This window comes from Aspergillus lucknowensis (assembly GCF_044049455.1).
Source record: "Aspergillus lucknowensis strain CBS 449.75 chromosome Unknown BJX67scaffold_27, whole genome shotgun sequence".
Lineage (NCBI taxonomy): Eukaryota > Fungi > Ascomycota > Eurotiomycetes > Eurotiales > Aspergillaceae > Aspergillus > Aspergillus lucknowensis.
Window position 1 is genome coordinate 48,217 of NW_027263571.1, and position 13,929 is coordinate 62,145.

General features: G+C 46.0%; 5 protein-coding genes across 5 annotated transcripts; 1 reads left to right on the plus strand and 4 right to left on the minus strand.

Moving 5' to 3' along the window:
• Positions 1–3,098: 3,098 nt before the first annotated feature.
• BJX67DRAFT_388747 (SDR family NAD(P)-dependent oxidoreductase) lies at positions 3,099–4,047 on the minus strand. The gene has a single exon (XM_071034394.1). It carries the CDS (start codon positions 3,904–3,906, stop codon positions 3,130–3,132), a length of 777 nt encoding a protein of 258 aa, XP_070885030.1. The 5' UTR covers positions 3,907–4,047; the 3' UTR covers positions 3,099–3,129.
• A 747-nt stretch (positions 4,048–4,794) lies between these two features.
• BJX67DRAFT_382154 (uncharacterized protein) lies at positions 4,795–5,223 on the minus strand (the record flags this gene model as incomplete). Its single annotated transcript, XM_071033173.1, has 2 exons — positions 4,795–4,845; positions 4,900–5,223. The coding sequence occupies 2 exons, from the start codon at positions 5,221–5,223 to the stop codon at positions 4,795–4,797; spliced, it is 375 nt and encodes a 124-aa protein (XP_070885031.1).
• Positions 5,224–5,610: 387 nt separating this feature from the next.
• Positions 5,611–6,703, minus strand: BJX67DRAFT_382155 (uncharacterized protein; the record flags this gene model as incomplete). The annotated part of the gene is made up of 2 exons (XM_071033174.1): positions 5,611–6,018; positions 6,698–6,703. 2 exons carry the CDS (start codon positions 6,701–6,703, stop codon positions 5,611–5,613), a joined length of 414 nt encoding a protein of 137 aa, XP_070885032.1.
• Positions 6,704–7,719: 1,016 nt separating this feature from the next.
• BJX67DRAFT_372740 (uncharacterized protein) lies at positions 7,720–9,330 on the plus strand (the record flags this gene model as incomplete). Its single annotated transcript, XM_071031286.1, has 5 exons — positions 7,720–8,409; positions 8,457–8,591; positions 8,654–8,710; positions 8,768–9,156; positions 9,237–9,330. The coding sequence occupies 5 exons, from the start codon at positions 7,720–7,722 to the stop codon at positions 9,328–9,330; spliced, it is 1,365 nt and encodes a 454-aa protein (XP_070885033.1).
• A 915-nt stretch (positions 9,331–10,245) lies between these two features.
• BJX67DRAFT_388749 (potassium transporter-domain-containing protein) lies at positions 10,246–12,853 on the minus strand (the record flags this gene model as incomplete). The annotated part of the gene is made up of 3 exons (XM_071034395.1): positions 10,246–11,592; positions 11,642–12,667; positions 12,749–12,853. The coding sequence occupies 3 exons, from the start codon at positions 12,851–12,853 to the stop codon at positions 10,459–10,461; spliced, it is 2,265 nt and encodes a 754-aa protein (XP_070885034.1). The 3' UTR covers positions 10,246–10,458.
• Positions 12,854–13,929: the final 1,076 nt, after the last annotated feature.

Here is a 13,929-nt window from a genome sequence, read left to right on the forward strand (position 1 = left end):
TTTGCCCTTGGAAGGGATCGGTCTGGTGCAGCGCTTGCAGGCGGGTCGTTGATCTAGGGGGCGAAGCGCAAGATGGCCATATAATCCGAGCCTAGCGACTCACCTCCTCCGCGACGGGATTGTTCTTGTGAAGTGTTAAAATTCTTGCAGGTACGCAAAACATGTATATCAGAAGCAGTTCTCTAATGCTTCCTTAGCAGCTGCGCAAGCCTGACCTGTGACTGAATTTTTTCGAGATGAATAGTTCCATGTTTTGGATGATGTTGGCCTTCTTGGATTTGGACCACTTGCATGCCATTTACTCTCTTTCTTTCTTTTCACGTTTTTGCCTCCTGCTTTGAGTTTTCTATCTTGATCTGGGGGGCATTACTCCCACTTGAGAAGCTGCTTAAAAAAGGGTCTTAAAGTCTTCTAATACCTTTAAAAACAGCCCTATAGCAAGTTCTAAAGGGCTGTGAGATAGCTCTATATAATACTGCCCATCTAGCCCAGGAAAACTACAAGCTCCACGCGGAAAACAAGAAGGCAAGGCAGAAAAGGCGCTAATATAAATACTAGATACCTAATAATGGAGGCCTAGTAATACAAGAAGGTAGAGATCTTATAGTATTAAGAAATGATTAAGAACATGAGGTAGGGGGGTCTTTAATAATTTCTATACCTTAACTTTCTAAAGCACCAAGACGCGCTCTATTAACTTGTTTAAACTGTTATACTCAGGGCTATATTAGAACTAGATATCCTGCCCCTCTAGATAGTTAAATTTAATTAAAATACATGTTGTTTAGTGGTTGGGAACTGCCTCAAGTTTTCTAAGCGTGATTGAAATCAAAGGGGTGGCCGAACTACCCAGGATGGCCGAGGTACCTGGGAAATATGTTAATATCCCGGTATTTATAGTATTAAGTACTTGTAATTTAGTTACAAGTGTTTTGTCACTTTTGGATATAGGCTACTTGAGCTCTTCCAAGAGCTCGCGTGACCTGTGTACGCGGGAATTGCCCAAAGGTCCAGATTTGTTATATAATTCAGGAATTGTCTCTTGAGCAGCATTAGGGTGTCCAAGACCTATTTTTCTGTCCCTAGCTTATCATGATTTCCACAAGTCAGCTTTAATCCAACTTGTGGTGTGCTAGTAACACAATTTTCTAGTATTATCTTCTTACCTTGTTATAGGGTAGTAGTGGTAGTATATTTATACCCTGTAGACTTGTTAACCCGCGGGTTTTGGGTCAACTCACGGCCTTTAAAAATGAACCAGTGGGTTTTGGGTTGGGTTATCGAGATCAAAAACCCGCCCATGGGTTACTAAAAAACCCACTAACCCAACCCAAAAAGTCCAAAAAATCCATGCATGTAGATTACTGCCTAATTAGGTAATAATTAATATCTTTAAATAAATTGCTGTATTTAATATAGTAATTTATTTATATTTAATATGTATATGTAAATATAATATAGTAATTTATTTCTTAGCATGGCTTGGCAACCTATTAGGTTATTAATAACCCAATAGATTACCTATATATAACCCAAAACCTATTAGATTATTAAAATCAGCAACCCAACCCATTTGTTGGAGGGTTTCGCGGGTTGGGTTGAACAAGTCTATATATACCAAACTATACAGGATATATAGTTTTGGTATTAGGTAAGATAAAGAATCTAGAACTTTAGAATCTGTTTTAGATTAGACCTTTCTAGTCTAGAAGATTTGATACAAACTTAATAAACAATAAGTATCTACCAATTTGGCAACTTGTTAATAACTTATCTTCCTACCTTAACTTGCAGTTAATTACTACTAAGAGTTATAGTAGCATTTCTACAGCTATATAAGGTTCCTAGAAGTCAAGTAGAATTAATAAGCTCTTTGATACTAGTACTAGGCCTGGTTATACAATCTCTACCCCTGCTTCTTACCATGACTAGCCTTGTTTTGCTTGGCACCTAAGTAGCTGATATCTAACCCCAAGGTATCCTGCAAACTCTAGAAAATACCAAATAATAGCTTTGGTTATAATAATACCTCACAGCCTTAGCTGTTTAGCCAATATGACGCCCCCACACTAGGTAATAGGAACTTTGGTTTATTTATATCTTCTTTAAGCCCTTCCGTGTATTGTACCTTGCAGCAGATATTAGACTAGCTTGTATTTCTACTAATTAATAAATAGGAAGATAGAGAAAAATATAATAAATAGCTACCATGATATATTTGCTATATAATCAAGTGGATTCTTAAAATTAATAACAAGCAGGCAGGTAGTATAACTATAAAGGACTTGGTTATAGCCCCAGCAACTATTAGGATAAATATCTGAAAAAGGCTCTTAAAGAAATAGTACAAACAAAAAAGAAGAAAAACCAGCAAGCTTGGTACAAAAGCGTCAAGATCATAGTATCTATTAATAAGAGGAGCCAGACCAATCTCGAACAATTTGAATCCATTAAGAATATCAAATAGAAGCTAGTAGAGAATTAGCTATATAAATAGAGCAATTTACTCTATATTAGCAAGAGGCTTATAATTGATATTCTCTTTGCCTACAGAACAGATGACGAGGGCAGTTCGACTCCTCCATCCTGAAAAGGTGAGAAAAGGGTCGTGTTTCAACGAGCCTTTACAGTATTTCGCCTGCTTCGGAAGGGTGCGTTCCCAGTGGCCCCCCATAACAACTCCTGGTTCATAGGTCTGCAAGTGTGAGTGGCTGTCTGTACAGATGCACCATGTCGTGACAACAACATGTACAGCTTCGAGACATTTTGGGTGGGGTGGCAGGCAGCCGGTATCATTGCGCAGCAATCTAGCCTGGGAGGAACCAAGATTACACGCAATGAAATGTTAGGGATGATTGAGAACATGTAAGAGATATTATACTAAGGGGGGCAAAAGCTAGTACCTCATGACTCCAGTCAGCTATTCTCATTAACTCACTGCATGCGAGTATACTTCACTTTTGTATCATAATCTCTTTTACCAATTTGGACAACTCTAACATCCACGTAACCACCTTTGTGGCAACTATAACCACAGCTCTCTTTGCACATCCCTTACACCCTAGACAGTTCTACATAGCTAACTCCAACCTATTTCAAATCAACATTTTCTTCATAGCTGGTGAAAATTTAGTGCAGACCACCATTAATTGGGAGGACCTGCCCAGTGACATAACTTGAAGCATTGCCAAGCAAGAAAAGAACCATCTCGGCAATCTCATCTGGTGTGCCAGGCCGCCCTAATGGCACCGCTTTGATATGCTCATCAATCTCGGGCAAATCCTTTCGGCCGGCCCTGAACAGCGGGGTGTCGGTAAATCCAGGGGCCACACAATTCACCCGCACGCCTTTTCCTGCGAAGTCCCTGGCCCATGACCTGGTCAAGCCCAATACCGCATGTTTGCTCGCGCAGTATACCGCTATCTTTGGAAGTCCCTGGACAGATGCGCTGGATCCTATATTCACCATGCTGCCCCCTCCCTTTCCATCCGCCCCGATATGGGGGTAATTGTCCAAGACATATTGGAGATACGCGGTTCCCACATTCCAAACACCACCAACGTTGATGGACATAATTTTGTTGTAGTGGTCGTCTGGTTCAATCAGGGTCGGGCTGAACAGTGATATGCCGGCGTTGTTGACGACGCCATCGATAGCGGACGATGTCTCGATGATCCGCTTGAAAACTTTGGAAACACTTTCCCGGGAGGTAATGTCGGTTTCGGGGTAGAAGTATAACTTTCCAGTGTGTTCTTCGCCGTCGAGATAGATCTCTTTTGAAACGTCAAGTACATGGACGGTAGCTGAGAGCTTCAGGAGCATCCTCGTGACGGCCAGACCAATTCCCGATGCACCGCCAGTGACAACGTAGACACGGCCAGCATAGTAGTCTTGGGTAATTGTCATAGTGAGTTTGGGAGGACAAAGCTGTTAAGGACACAACAGTAAGACGATATTTCGATGTACAAGCAGCAGGGACTTCGATATTGATTTATGAACACCAATTATCCGACTTCTTGTTGGAGGCCTTGGTTAGGGGACTCGCCGAGCGAACGTGACCACACAAACCACCTAAGAAGGCTGTTCGGTAGTCATCCAGAGATAGAGTTGTTATCGGGTCGGGTAGGGGGGGGTCAAAACCCGACCCGACCCGTTGCCGGTTTCGGATCGGGCCAGGACTTACCAATCCCGCCTGGAGGTTTTTTTAAAACCTCTAAAAAAATCCAGAAAATCTACCAAGAACCTGCCAAGCATGAGACTAACCTAATTAGGTTAAGGAAATCAACTTTTTAGGATAACTAATCCTAGCTATAGTAAAAAATAAGATTCTAAGAGAGTTAGAATTTATAAAAATACTAAAAACTACATAAATAGTAATAAAAGTAAGTAATATTAAATAGATAATAGCTTGATTATATTAAAAATAGAGAATATATTATATAAATATAAAAAAATTATAAAAAGAAAACTCTAAACTTAATATATTTTAAAAAATATATATAGGCTTAAAAAAATATTAATAAAATAGGAAAAAATTTAATTCATACCTAGAAAATAATAATAAATATAGGATTAGAAAAATCTAACTTAATTAGCTTTTTATAATCTATAATATTTTAAAGTAGATATTCTATTATTATTATTTAAAAACTAGGTACTTCTATTTTGAAGTATACTATTTTAAGGGTAGGGAAATAGTATATAGACCTATATGCTCTAATTTGGTATACTATCTAGTTAACTAGTATTATAGGTAATACTCTTGAGGGTGGACAGGTTATCAAGGTCAAGTAGCTAGACAAATTTGGTAATATACTTGCTACCCATGCTTGTAATGCTAAGTTCCTATTTATCAGTATTGGAGTTATACTAAGAGGTTGTGTTAGAGAGCTCCAAGACCATTTGCCAGGAGAGGTATGCATGGTTGCTGTCTGAGTTATGCAGGCTGTCGTAGATGGCTGCAGCAACAGCAATGGCCTTGGCGAAGACAATGCCATTTTGGGCGGGCTGGTAGGAGGTTGTGCTTCCCTGTGCCTGGCGTTTCGATAGGCTGTTGCTGCTGCGCTTGCTGAAGCCGAAGCCAAGAGAGGTCGAGTTCTGCGCGGCGCAGTAGTAGGGTTTACCAATAATGGAGGAGAGGTCGAAGTTCAGCTTGCAGAGGTCGGTCCGGGGGATAACACCATTCTTGTAGCTATTAAGACTATTATATGTATTAATGGTCATGTTAATAATCTTGGCTAGCTTGCAGGGGGGAGGGTAGTAGTCAAGCATGTGCTTAATTACCAAGAAGAAGGTATAATGGATCTACTACTAAGTAAAGTAGAATGCAGGTATACCTATAATAATACTATTATACTACTCTCCCTAGTACTAGACCTGGCTTATATCTTCTCTCTCTCTTTCCAAGCATTCCTTGCAGTAGGTATAGACCTTCTTGTTAGATCTAAGGCTATAAAACCCACGGACTAGCTCCTTGCTGACAAGGGTTATCTTGCCATGAGCCCGGTACCCGAACATGTATGTTATGTCCTAGTTAATACTACTATTTCTATATAGAACAACCTCATTGTAACTATTGCTGAACGCATCATATCCAGCGTCCATGGCAGCCTAGACAGCACCGTACTCGAGACCACTAGTAGTATTAGAGTTTAGCGAGTATCCACTGCCACCAGCGACGTAGAACCGGTTCTTGAACTCGGACGGGCTGGGGAAGCCGAGTTTCAGGATGACTTTGTCGTCGCGGCCGGTGTGCGCGTACGAGACGGTCACATTGTAGTAGTTGTACTCCGTCGCACCGCCGCCTCCCATGCCCATGCCCACGCCGCCGGAGCTGGAGCTGGAGCTGGAGCTGGAAGAGCTGGAGTTGGCATTGTAGACGCTGGCTGTCACGGCGGAGGGGATCAGGTCAATTCCAAGGAGGGTGCCATCACTAGGAAGGATGGACTTGACATGGGAGACGGTGCAGACATCCGCAAGGGAGGCCGCGGTCGCGAGGGCAAAGAGAGTGTTGCGCGACTGGCGCATGATGAACGAATGGAAGTAATCGTAGCAGACAAAGGAATGAAAGGAAGTGGATGATGGCCGGAATGATCAGCGAACCCAAGTCTATATAAGCCCGGCCAAGCTCAAGCAGGCTGCGCCGATAGTCGAAGACTCGGTCGAGGAGGAAATTAGGGCTGGGTGGGCCGGACCCGCCGTCGTCACAACATTGCGTGGCCCAGCACTTTAGTTGGCATTGGCTAGTCAAGCTTGTTTGAAGAAATTATGTGGGCTCTAGTCTAACGCTCCTGCGCAACTTCGTCCGAGGAGATGATCGTCTCGGGCTCACTTCGGGTCTGAAGCTCGGAGATTGATAAGACTGCTTGCTGCGGTGGGCCTACACTTGACAACTTTACAGGACTTCAAGATGACTTGCTTGGTACGGCTTACAAGGTTAAGCTTGAATGGTTTGTAGTTTCTAGATGATATTCTACACTGGATGACATATTTGACAACGAGCCGAAGATTAGAAGAACAATATCAATCATACGAAATACACAGCCAGCGTGTTCTCCAGAAGTGGACTGTGGTGATTGTGGGAGTTTGTGGGAAAATGTGACGATTGTGGGAGGTGGATCCCTGCAGACTTACAGAATACACAAAGACACAGTCGTACGTTTCTCAGCTCGAACACCCGCTCCGCCACTCTGCGTACCTGCATACGTGTACTACGGTATTAACTCCTCGGGGTTCCATCTCGTTAACTGATCATTCCAAGACCCATATTATTGACGGAATGGAAGGGTTTCTTCAGGATAACTTAATCGAAACAGCACTTCAAACCTCCGTATTGATTCTGGTAGTCGATTATTCTCCGCAAGACGTCTGGCAAAGCAGGGAGAAGGGTTTGGCTGTTTAATCCCTCCCTGACAGAAATTCTACGTAGTTTTCCAACATACGAAGTCAATAGCCATCATCTAGTTAGTGGAGATACCTTCTAGTCTCTTTTTAGGTTCTGACAACATTTAACAATGGACTGCCTTTAATCATAGTCCATCGGCGTCCCGAATGAGGTTATTGGTGTTATTCATAGAACAGAAGGTGATCCATCCCTTGTAGTGGAGAGATCATCATGCTTAGTAGCATGTTATTCTCTATCCTGAATGGGGATTTGGGAGACACGACCATCAAAACGCAAGGTGGTTGACTACCTGTAGAGAAACCTTAATAATATAATATACTATACTATACATCTACCTCTTTTCTGCGGGCAGGATTCAAGCTGGGCCGATATTTTCGCGTCAGAGGGTTCCGCCATGGCAAATGCTAGTGAGGGTTGTGCTAACACGACGCGAAGAATTTCCTGCTTACACCAACCCAAGTATAACAAGTTATACTAAGACTGTGAAAAGTCCGACTAACTTGAGATTCAGAATGACTACTATTCTTTTTAATTATTTTCATCTTACATTAAGGCTGGTAAATAATATACCTGACAGTGATATTCCGCTTCTGGCTGGACGCTCTCCAATCGCAGACAACCGGCGATGCAAGGACCAGCCCAATCAACGAGATATCCCTGTCATGCCTAGACACGACTAGCCCAACACCAGTATAGCTTGTAAATTGTCATCTGACTGCCAAACTCCCATTGCTCCGGATGGCTCCGTAGCTGACTGCAACGAGTAACAACAGCTGGACCAGATCCACCCACCAAAACCGCTCCGCTCCGCCCAAATGCGATCCAACCTGCAACTCCGAAAACCACGAAGTCGCGCCAAAGATGGTCCCGCATTCGTGTTTATCGACGCGACAGAGAACTTCTCGGACGCTGCGCAGGAGGAGCCGACTCCCAGGGATCTGATCCAACGCCAGGCAGCACGGTCAGGGCGCAAACACCAGCGCATACAGAATACAAGCAAAGAAGCGACTAATATCCCAGGGCAAACCAAGCTCACTGAAGTGGTGTTTCCCGGCGTGGGCAAGTTGTACGTGGACGACAAAGGCGCCTGCACTTCCATCGATCCGTTTCTTGCCCCGCAGCCTTCGTCCATGGGTTATGAGGCCTTGCAGACCAAGTACAATTTTGATATTCGATATCTTACGAACTGTTTTGACGTTTCGCTGGGGGAGCCCTCCTCTCTCCTGCATGAACAACGTACTTTCCTGGGGAACCTTCTCCAGCAACAGCCTTCATCCTTTCTTAACCACCTCCCCAGTCGATACGGGTGCAATTTGCAGCTTGATGATGCGATCAGCTGTCTCGCTGCACGGGTTGGCTCCATATTTGGCTTCCCAGCAAGACCAGAAACAGTAACATCCCTGTACGGCAAAGCACTGCAGAGCTTGCGGATCGCTGTGGCTGACAGGATCTTGATGTCAAACGCGGATATATATTGCGCTACGCGGCTCTTGACGCTCTACGAGGTGAGCATTCCACTACTACCTTTAACTATCATTATAACAATGTGCAGCGGGTTAGCTGTCCAGAAGACAACCACTGGGTACTTCATGGTAGAGGTGGACTTGACCTTATCAAATTTCGAGGCCCGAGTAACCATACTACGGAGATCGACTGGATGCTTTTAAAAAGCCAGGGGCTGTTCCTTGTAAGTATTGAAACCTGCCACCTTGTCCATGACGTCGCTAATTAACGCCGTCCAGGTCCTAGATGACATGTTCAACCAACCTTCGCGGCTCAATCTTCGAAGCTCCAGAATGGCAGAGCGTCTTCAAACAAGCATCGCAAGCAGCAACAGACCCAGACGCGAGCCTCTGATGGGAGATGTTCGGATTAATGTGCTTCATTCCGGGGATGGTATCCGAGCTGAAAACCCTCTTCATAAAGCCGTTTTCACACTCCGACCACTTTAATCAGACCTCTAACCTGTTAGAGCGAGCAAGGTGGCTTTATGATAGGATACATGACAGCCATATACACTACCAGAAGAACACCTCATCGCTCTCCCTACTCAGTCTCCCTGTGACTCCGGAATCTCTTGATCGCATCCGACTCCGGCTATTTTATTTAACCTGCCAGATACAAATCTGTCGCGCGATAGCTACGATATCGGAGGACCAGATCGAGCGTGCAACTCGTGAGGAAGAAGCACAGACTCTAGCAGCGCAGGCATTGCTCATCCAACAGAAAGCTGCAGATCTGGATTTGGCCATGTCGTTCACTTACAGCAAGGCAGGGTTCTTTTCGCATCTACGGTGCGGACAAAGGCCGCATGGGCTTCTGGGGACCCTAGCTTGGCTTGCGAGTTGCCGCGGTATCTAGCACAACGATGGCTGGAGTGGCAGATATTGGTGGACGGTTTTATTATTGAGTCTTTGAACGCTTGATGCTTCGGACTCCACGCCGAAAACTCTGACACTGTACTTTCTTATGTTTCACGTTTGATGACTTATAATATTAGTCTATTCAATACCTCTTTTCACTAGCTCAAATATATTCTTTGGACGCTTAATAGCACCGGATCTACTTCAGCTCATGGTAGCGTAGATCCTGGCCCTGCGCCGGAATCCCATAGTAGTTACGAGATAACACACCATCTACAGGTCTAATGCATCCGTCTCGGTAATCGTTCACTCAATGTTTCTATTCTCTCAAGCATCTCACCCAGAATACGGCGAGCCCAATAATCGTTAGATCTACCATGGATAAGGGAAGACTCAAATGGCTTTCCCAGGTCCCGGATTGATGTCGCGGCCGGAAGCGTGAATGTGGCATGTCCAGGTGGATGGACCGGCAAACTCAAGCGCAGTGAGCAGATTTGGCAACTGCACTATCCTGCAAAGAAAGGCAACCTAATTCCGGCCACTTGGTTCTCTGATATCAAGCTCAAGGAGGTTAGTAAACAGACGGCTGTAGTAGTTATAGGATAGGGTAGTGATAATAGTGCTAAATATCTACTGGCCGCCATTTAATATTCTGGTCCTGGCAGTCCTGCTACCATTGAAGTTTATGCTGTCTCCGCCGCAGTTCCACGCGGTGAATGTTGCGGCGACTCGGACACTCAATGCGCCTCTCCTGTTGGTGATCACTATGTACGAGCGGCGTCAACAGTGGTCTCCAGCCCCGGCTCGTAGTCCGTCCGGGTGGCGTACTTTTTGCAGCTGGACATTCACTGGGTTTTTTTCTCATGGGAAAATCTACAACGTATTTGACGTGGAACCTCCGAAGCAACTTTTCCAAGAGGCCGGCGGGGTTGAGTTGCTGGGAAGTGGATAGTTACTTGGAGTGTTCAGCGTTGTGTCGCCATGGGGAGTGTCCAATGACGAGCCCAAGGGTAGTCTCGAATATTGTACACTTATGGATATGGACGTCTTTGAAAGCCCAAAAATATATGCCCTATCATGGAATGCCTCGAGCAGCTAAGCAATACAAGGCAGAACACAATAAACCATTGGCTTGTACAGTCGAGCTGGACGTTTCTCAAAGAGCAGAGAGACATCTAGAAATGCATTTAATTAAATCTCCTTCAGAAATCCCACTTCAATGATCTTGTCAACCGGCAGAGCCAGCGAAGCAATCTTCGCCCTGGTATTCTCACGAATCCACAAGAAAATCCCCAGAACAAGACGGCGGAAGAGATTCGTCTGCGGCTTTATCTTCATCTGCTCCTTGCCCACAACATAGAGAACTCCGTGCGAGTATGCACTATCCAGGTTCTCCAACGGGCTCTGCGTCGTGGTGGTGGTGGTGGCAGAACTGGTTTGACTCCTCGACCTCGTCTGGACTGTTGCGACCTCCGGACTCCTCTTGGACAGCCCGCTATTGCGTTCTTCTTCCTCTCTCTGCAGGAGATACTGGCGGGTCTGGACCATGATCGCGTGGCCCATGTCGGAGGTGATGATCTCGTCGTTGAACCCATACCACAGAACAAGCCGGTAGCAGCTCGGGATCCGGAGTTGAGAGATCGTGCATCGGTCTTCCGGCGGTACCGAAGGCACCTCGAGCGGCCGGAGATGCAAGAAGACCGTGACTCTAGAGAGCGAGGTCAGTTTGAGAATGAAGTTGCTGAACACGATCGGGGTAGTTTCGCCGGCCTTGTCGAAGAAGACGCTCAACCCCTCCGTGGGGCTCAGGGGCGTGCCTCCGAACCGCTCAGTGAGCCGTAGAACGCCGCTGCTGTCCTGGTCGCTGCGGACAAAGTGGGAAGTCGGGAAACGACCCTCGGCCTCCGCAGACCATTGTTGTTCCTTGCCGTATCTCCAGAGCAGGAAGACGAGCGCCAGAGCCGTGGCCAGCGCCAAAGTAAACCAGGCGCCCGTTGGGACCTTGGTGAGCGCAGAGGAGATGTAGGTTCCATCCAGGGACACAATGGCCAGGAAGGGGAACAGTACAAGATACGGGCTAATGCGCCACACAAACATGGCGGCGAGACTGACCATGCATGTGTCGAAGAGGGTCACAAACATGACGCACACGCCATAAGCGTTGCCGAGGGACGTGGTGTTGTTGTATATTGAAGCAACCAGAATTGTTCCGATCATAAGCAGCCAGTTGGCCATCGGGACATACAGCTGATTGTGAAAGGTCTTCGATGTGTGAATCACCTTCAATTGTGGAAAGTATGAGAGCTTCATCACTTGGTTAAGGAGCTAGTACGGTCAGCAGACATGTGCTATTGATATTTATTGTCAGTCTGACCTGGAATGTGGCCGTTATGATAGCCTGGGAAGCAACAATGGCGGCCAGAATTGCGATGACCAAAGCTGGAAATATAGTACCCGGGGGAGCTGAGTTGAAGAAGGGGTTCGAGTACGCTTCCGGGTGCACACTGATGAACGCAGCTTGTCCAATATAGGCCAGGAGCAGGCAGGGGAACGTATAGCACAGCCAGCTGATCTGGATGGCCTTTGTACTGAATGCTCCAAGGTCTGCGAACAGGGCCTCAACGCCAGTGAACGCCAGCAGGGTTCCACTGAGCATCCTCCACCCACTCTCGCCATGGTGGGCAAGGAACGTGAATGCAAATCCAGGATTGAAGGCCCGGAAGACTCTAGCGTCATATTTAGCGAGGTTGTAGATGCCAAAGATGGCGTTGAATCCAAGCCAGATAATCACGATGGGCGAAAAAGCAAAGGTAATCCTCGTGATTCCCAAAGGTTGGACGAGAAACAGCACAATCAGAATAGCATCTGTGACTCCGACCACGGTGCTCTTGGATATATTGGGCGCGACAACTTCGATGCCTTGTACGGCTCCGAGAACAGACTGAGCAGGCGTCAAGACTCCATCTGCGATCACCATGGTCACCGCAAGCACGCCCATCACTTGCAGCAATCGCTTTGCAAACGAACTTGTTTCCAAGCTGTTGCGGGCGTATTTGCTGGCCCGTTCAAGATCCACAGTAGGGTGTCGTTTGATCTCGACCAGAGAAGCTTCTCGGGGATCGCGATTTGTGATATTCATATAGCGACTCAGGAGAGTGTAGGTACTGAACGTGCCTCCTTCGCCGTTGTTGTCCGCATGAAGAATGATGAGCACGTATTTCACCGAAACCATCATAAACAGGCTCCAGATGATGATTGAGAGAACCCCGATGAGGTCTTCACGGGACGGGGGCGCGCTGAAGGTGGACGAGTAGACGTATAGAGGGCTGGTTCCGATATCGCCATAGATGACTCCAATGGATTGATAGGTGAGCCACAAGAGCATCTTGCCTTTAAATACCTAGTAGGCATCACCATATCAGTATTGTATTCCCATTGTCGATGGTACTAGTACCAGTAATCCCTAGTCAGTGAATCTCACCTGCTTCACTTTGTAATCCCCAGGCTTGCGCAGTGCGGGGTCTTCATCCTCGTCCTCATGAGGAAGGGAAGATCCAACTGGATCCGAGAAACTATCCTGCTGCATTTCGACCACGTTTATGCCCATTGACGGTAACTAAACATCCTGTAGCGAGTTGTTTTCCGAAAAAGTAGGTCCTATCGTCTGGGTAAGATATGCCAGCCCCTGCGGCCACTATATATGCCATAGCGGAGCCTCTTGCTATCTTTGCCGCAATTAACTGTTATCTCGTGGCTGAGCAAGGTTTGTCTTTGTCCGAGGAAGCTCGCGTCTTTGGGGGCCAATCGTTTAGGTGACGGTTTGTATGCGGGATTTAGGAGCCCCAATCGTACCAAAACGGCATCCACACAATGATTAGGAACGTGGGTTTTTCATGTTCAAATCGCATTGACTAAGAAAATTTTTTGATCATTGAGACCAGGAAATGGCGATAGGCAATTTGACTGGACTGTGACTGTGACTGATAAGCTGGACAGAACTGCACACAATTCGAATGGTATACTGATGGCGCTCAGAATCTCTCTGGATTGTAGAAGTGGCTGCGATCGAGATACGTACATAAAGGCTCTGGTCCACATGACTGACCGCCTACCAACCTCCCGTTAGGGGCTCTAGCAAGCTTATTATTATTAAAGGGTTTAGAGGATTATTATTATATTTTGATTTAGAGAGAGAGAGCGGCTTAAAGATATATATACCCTTTCTTTCTCTCCCACAAGAGTTCCTGCGCAAGTGGTAGATATACCAAGTATTTAGAGAATTAAAAGACTACTGGATTTTTAACAATTTATAAACAACTGGCTGCGAGAAGACTTCGCAAGGTAAGCAGACCTGGTTCTTGGAGACGAGCCGATGGGGTTGGTATAAGATTTTTTAAGAGGTTAGGAGTTGATTGCCTGCAGGGTATATAAGTGTTACGGGAAAGTCGACCTCTCAACGTTTTGCTAGCCGCAGGCCTTCACGCGGGACCTCTGGAATCCTGGACTGACTATTGAACTTACCTCCACAGAGCACGTGGACCTGTAACCAGTATGAGGACTGCGCCACAGTGTGGGTGAAGTCAAGGCAAAGGAGCAGGGCTGACTATAGTACATATACAATAGGCGTGGAGTAAGTGCTAGACGAGTTGCTCCATTTAGATC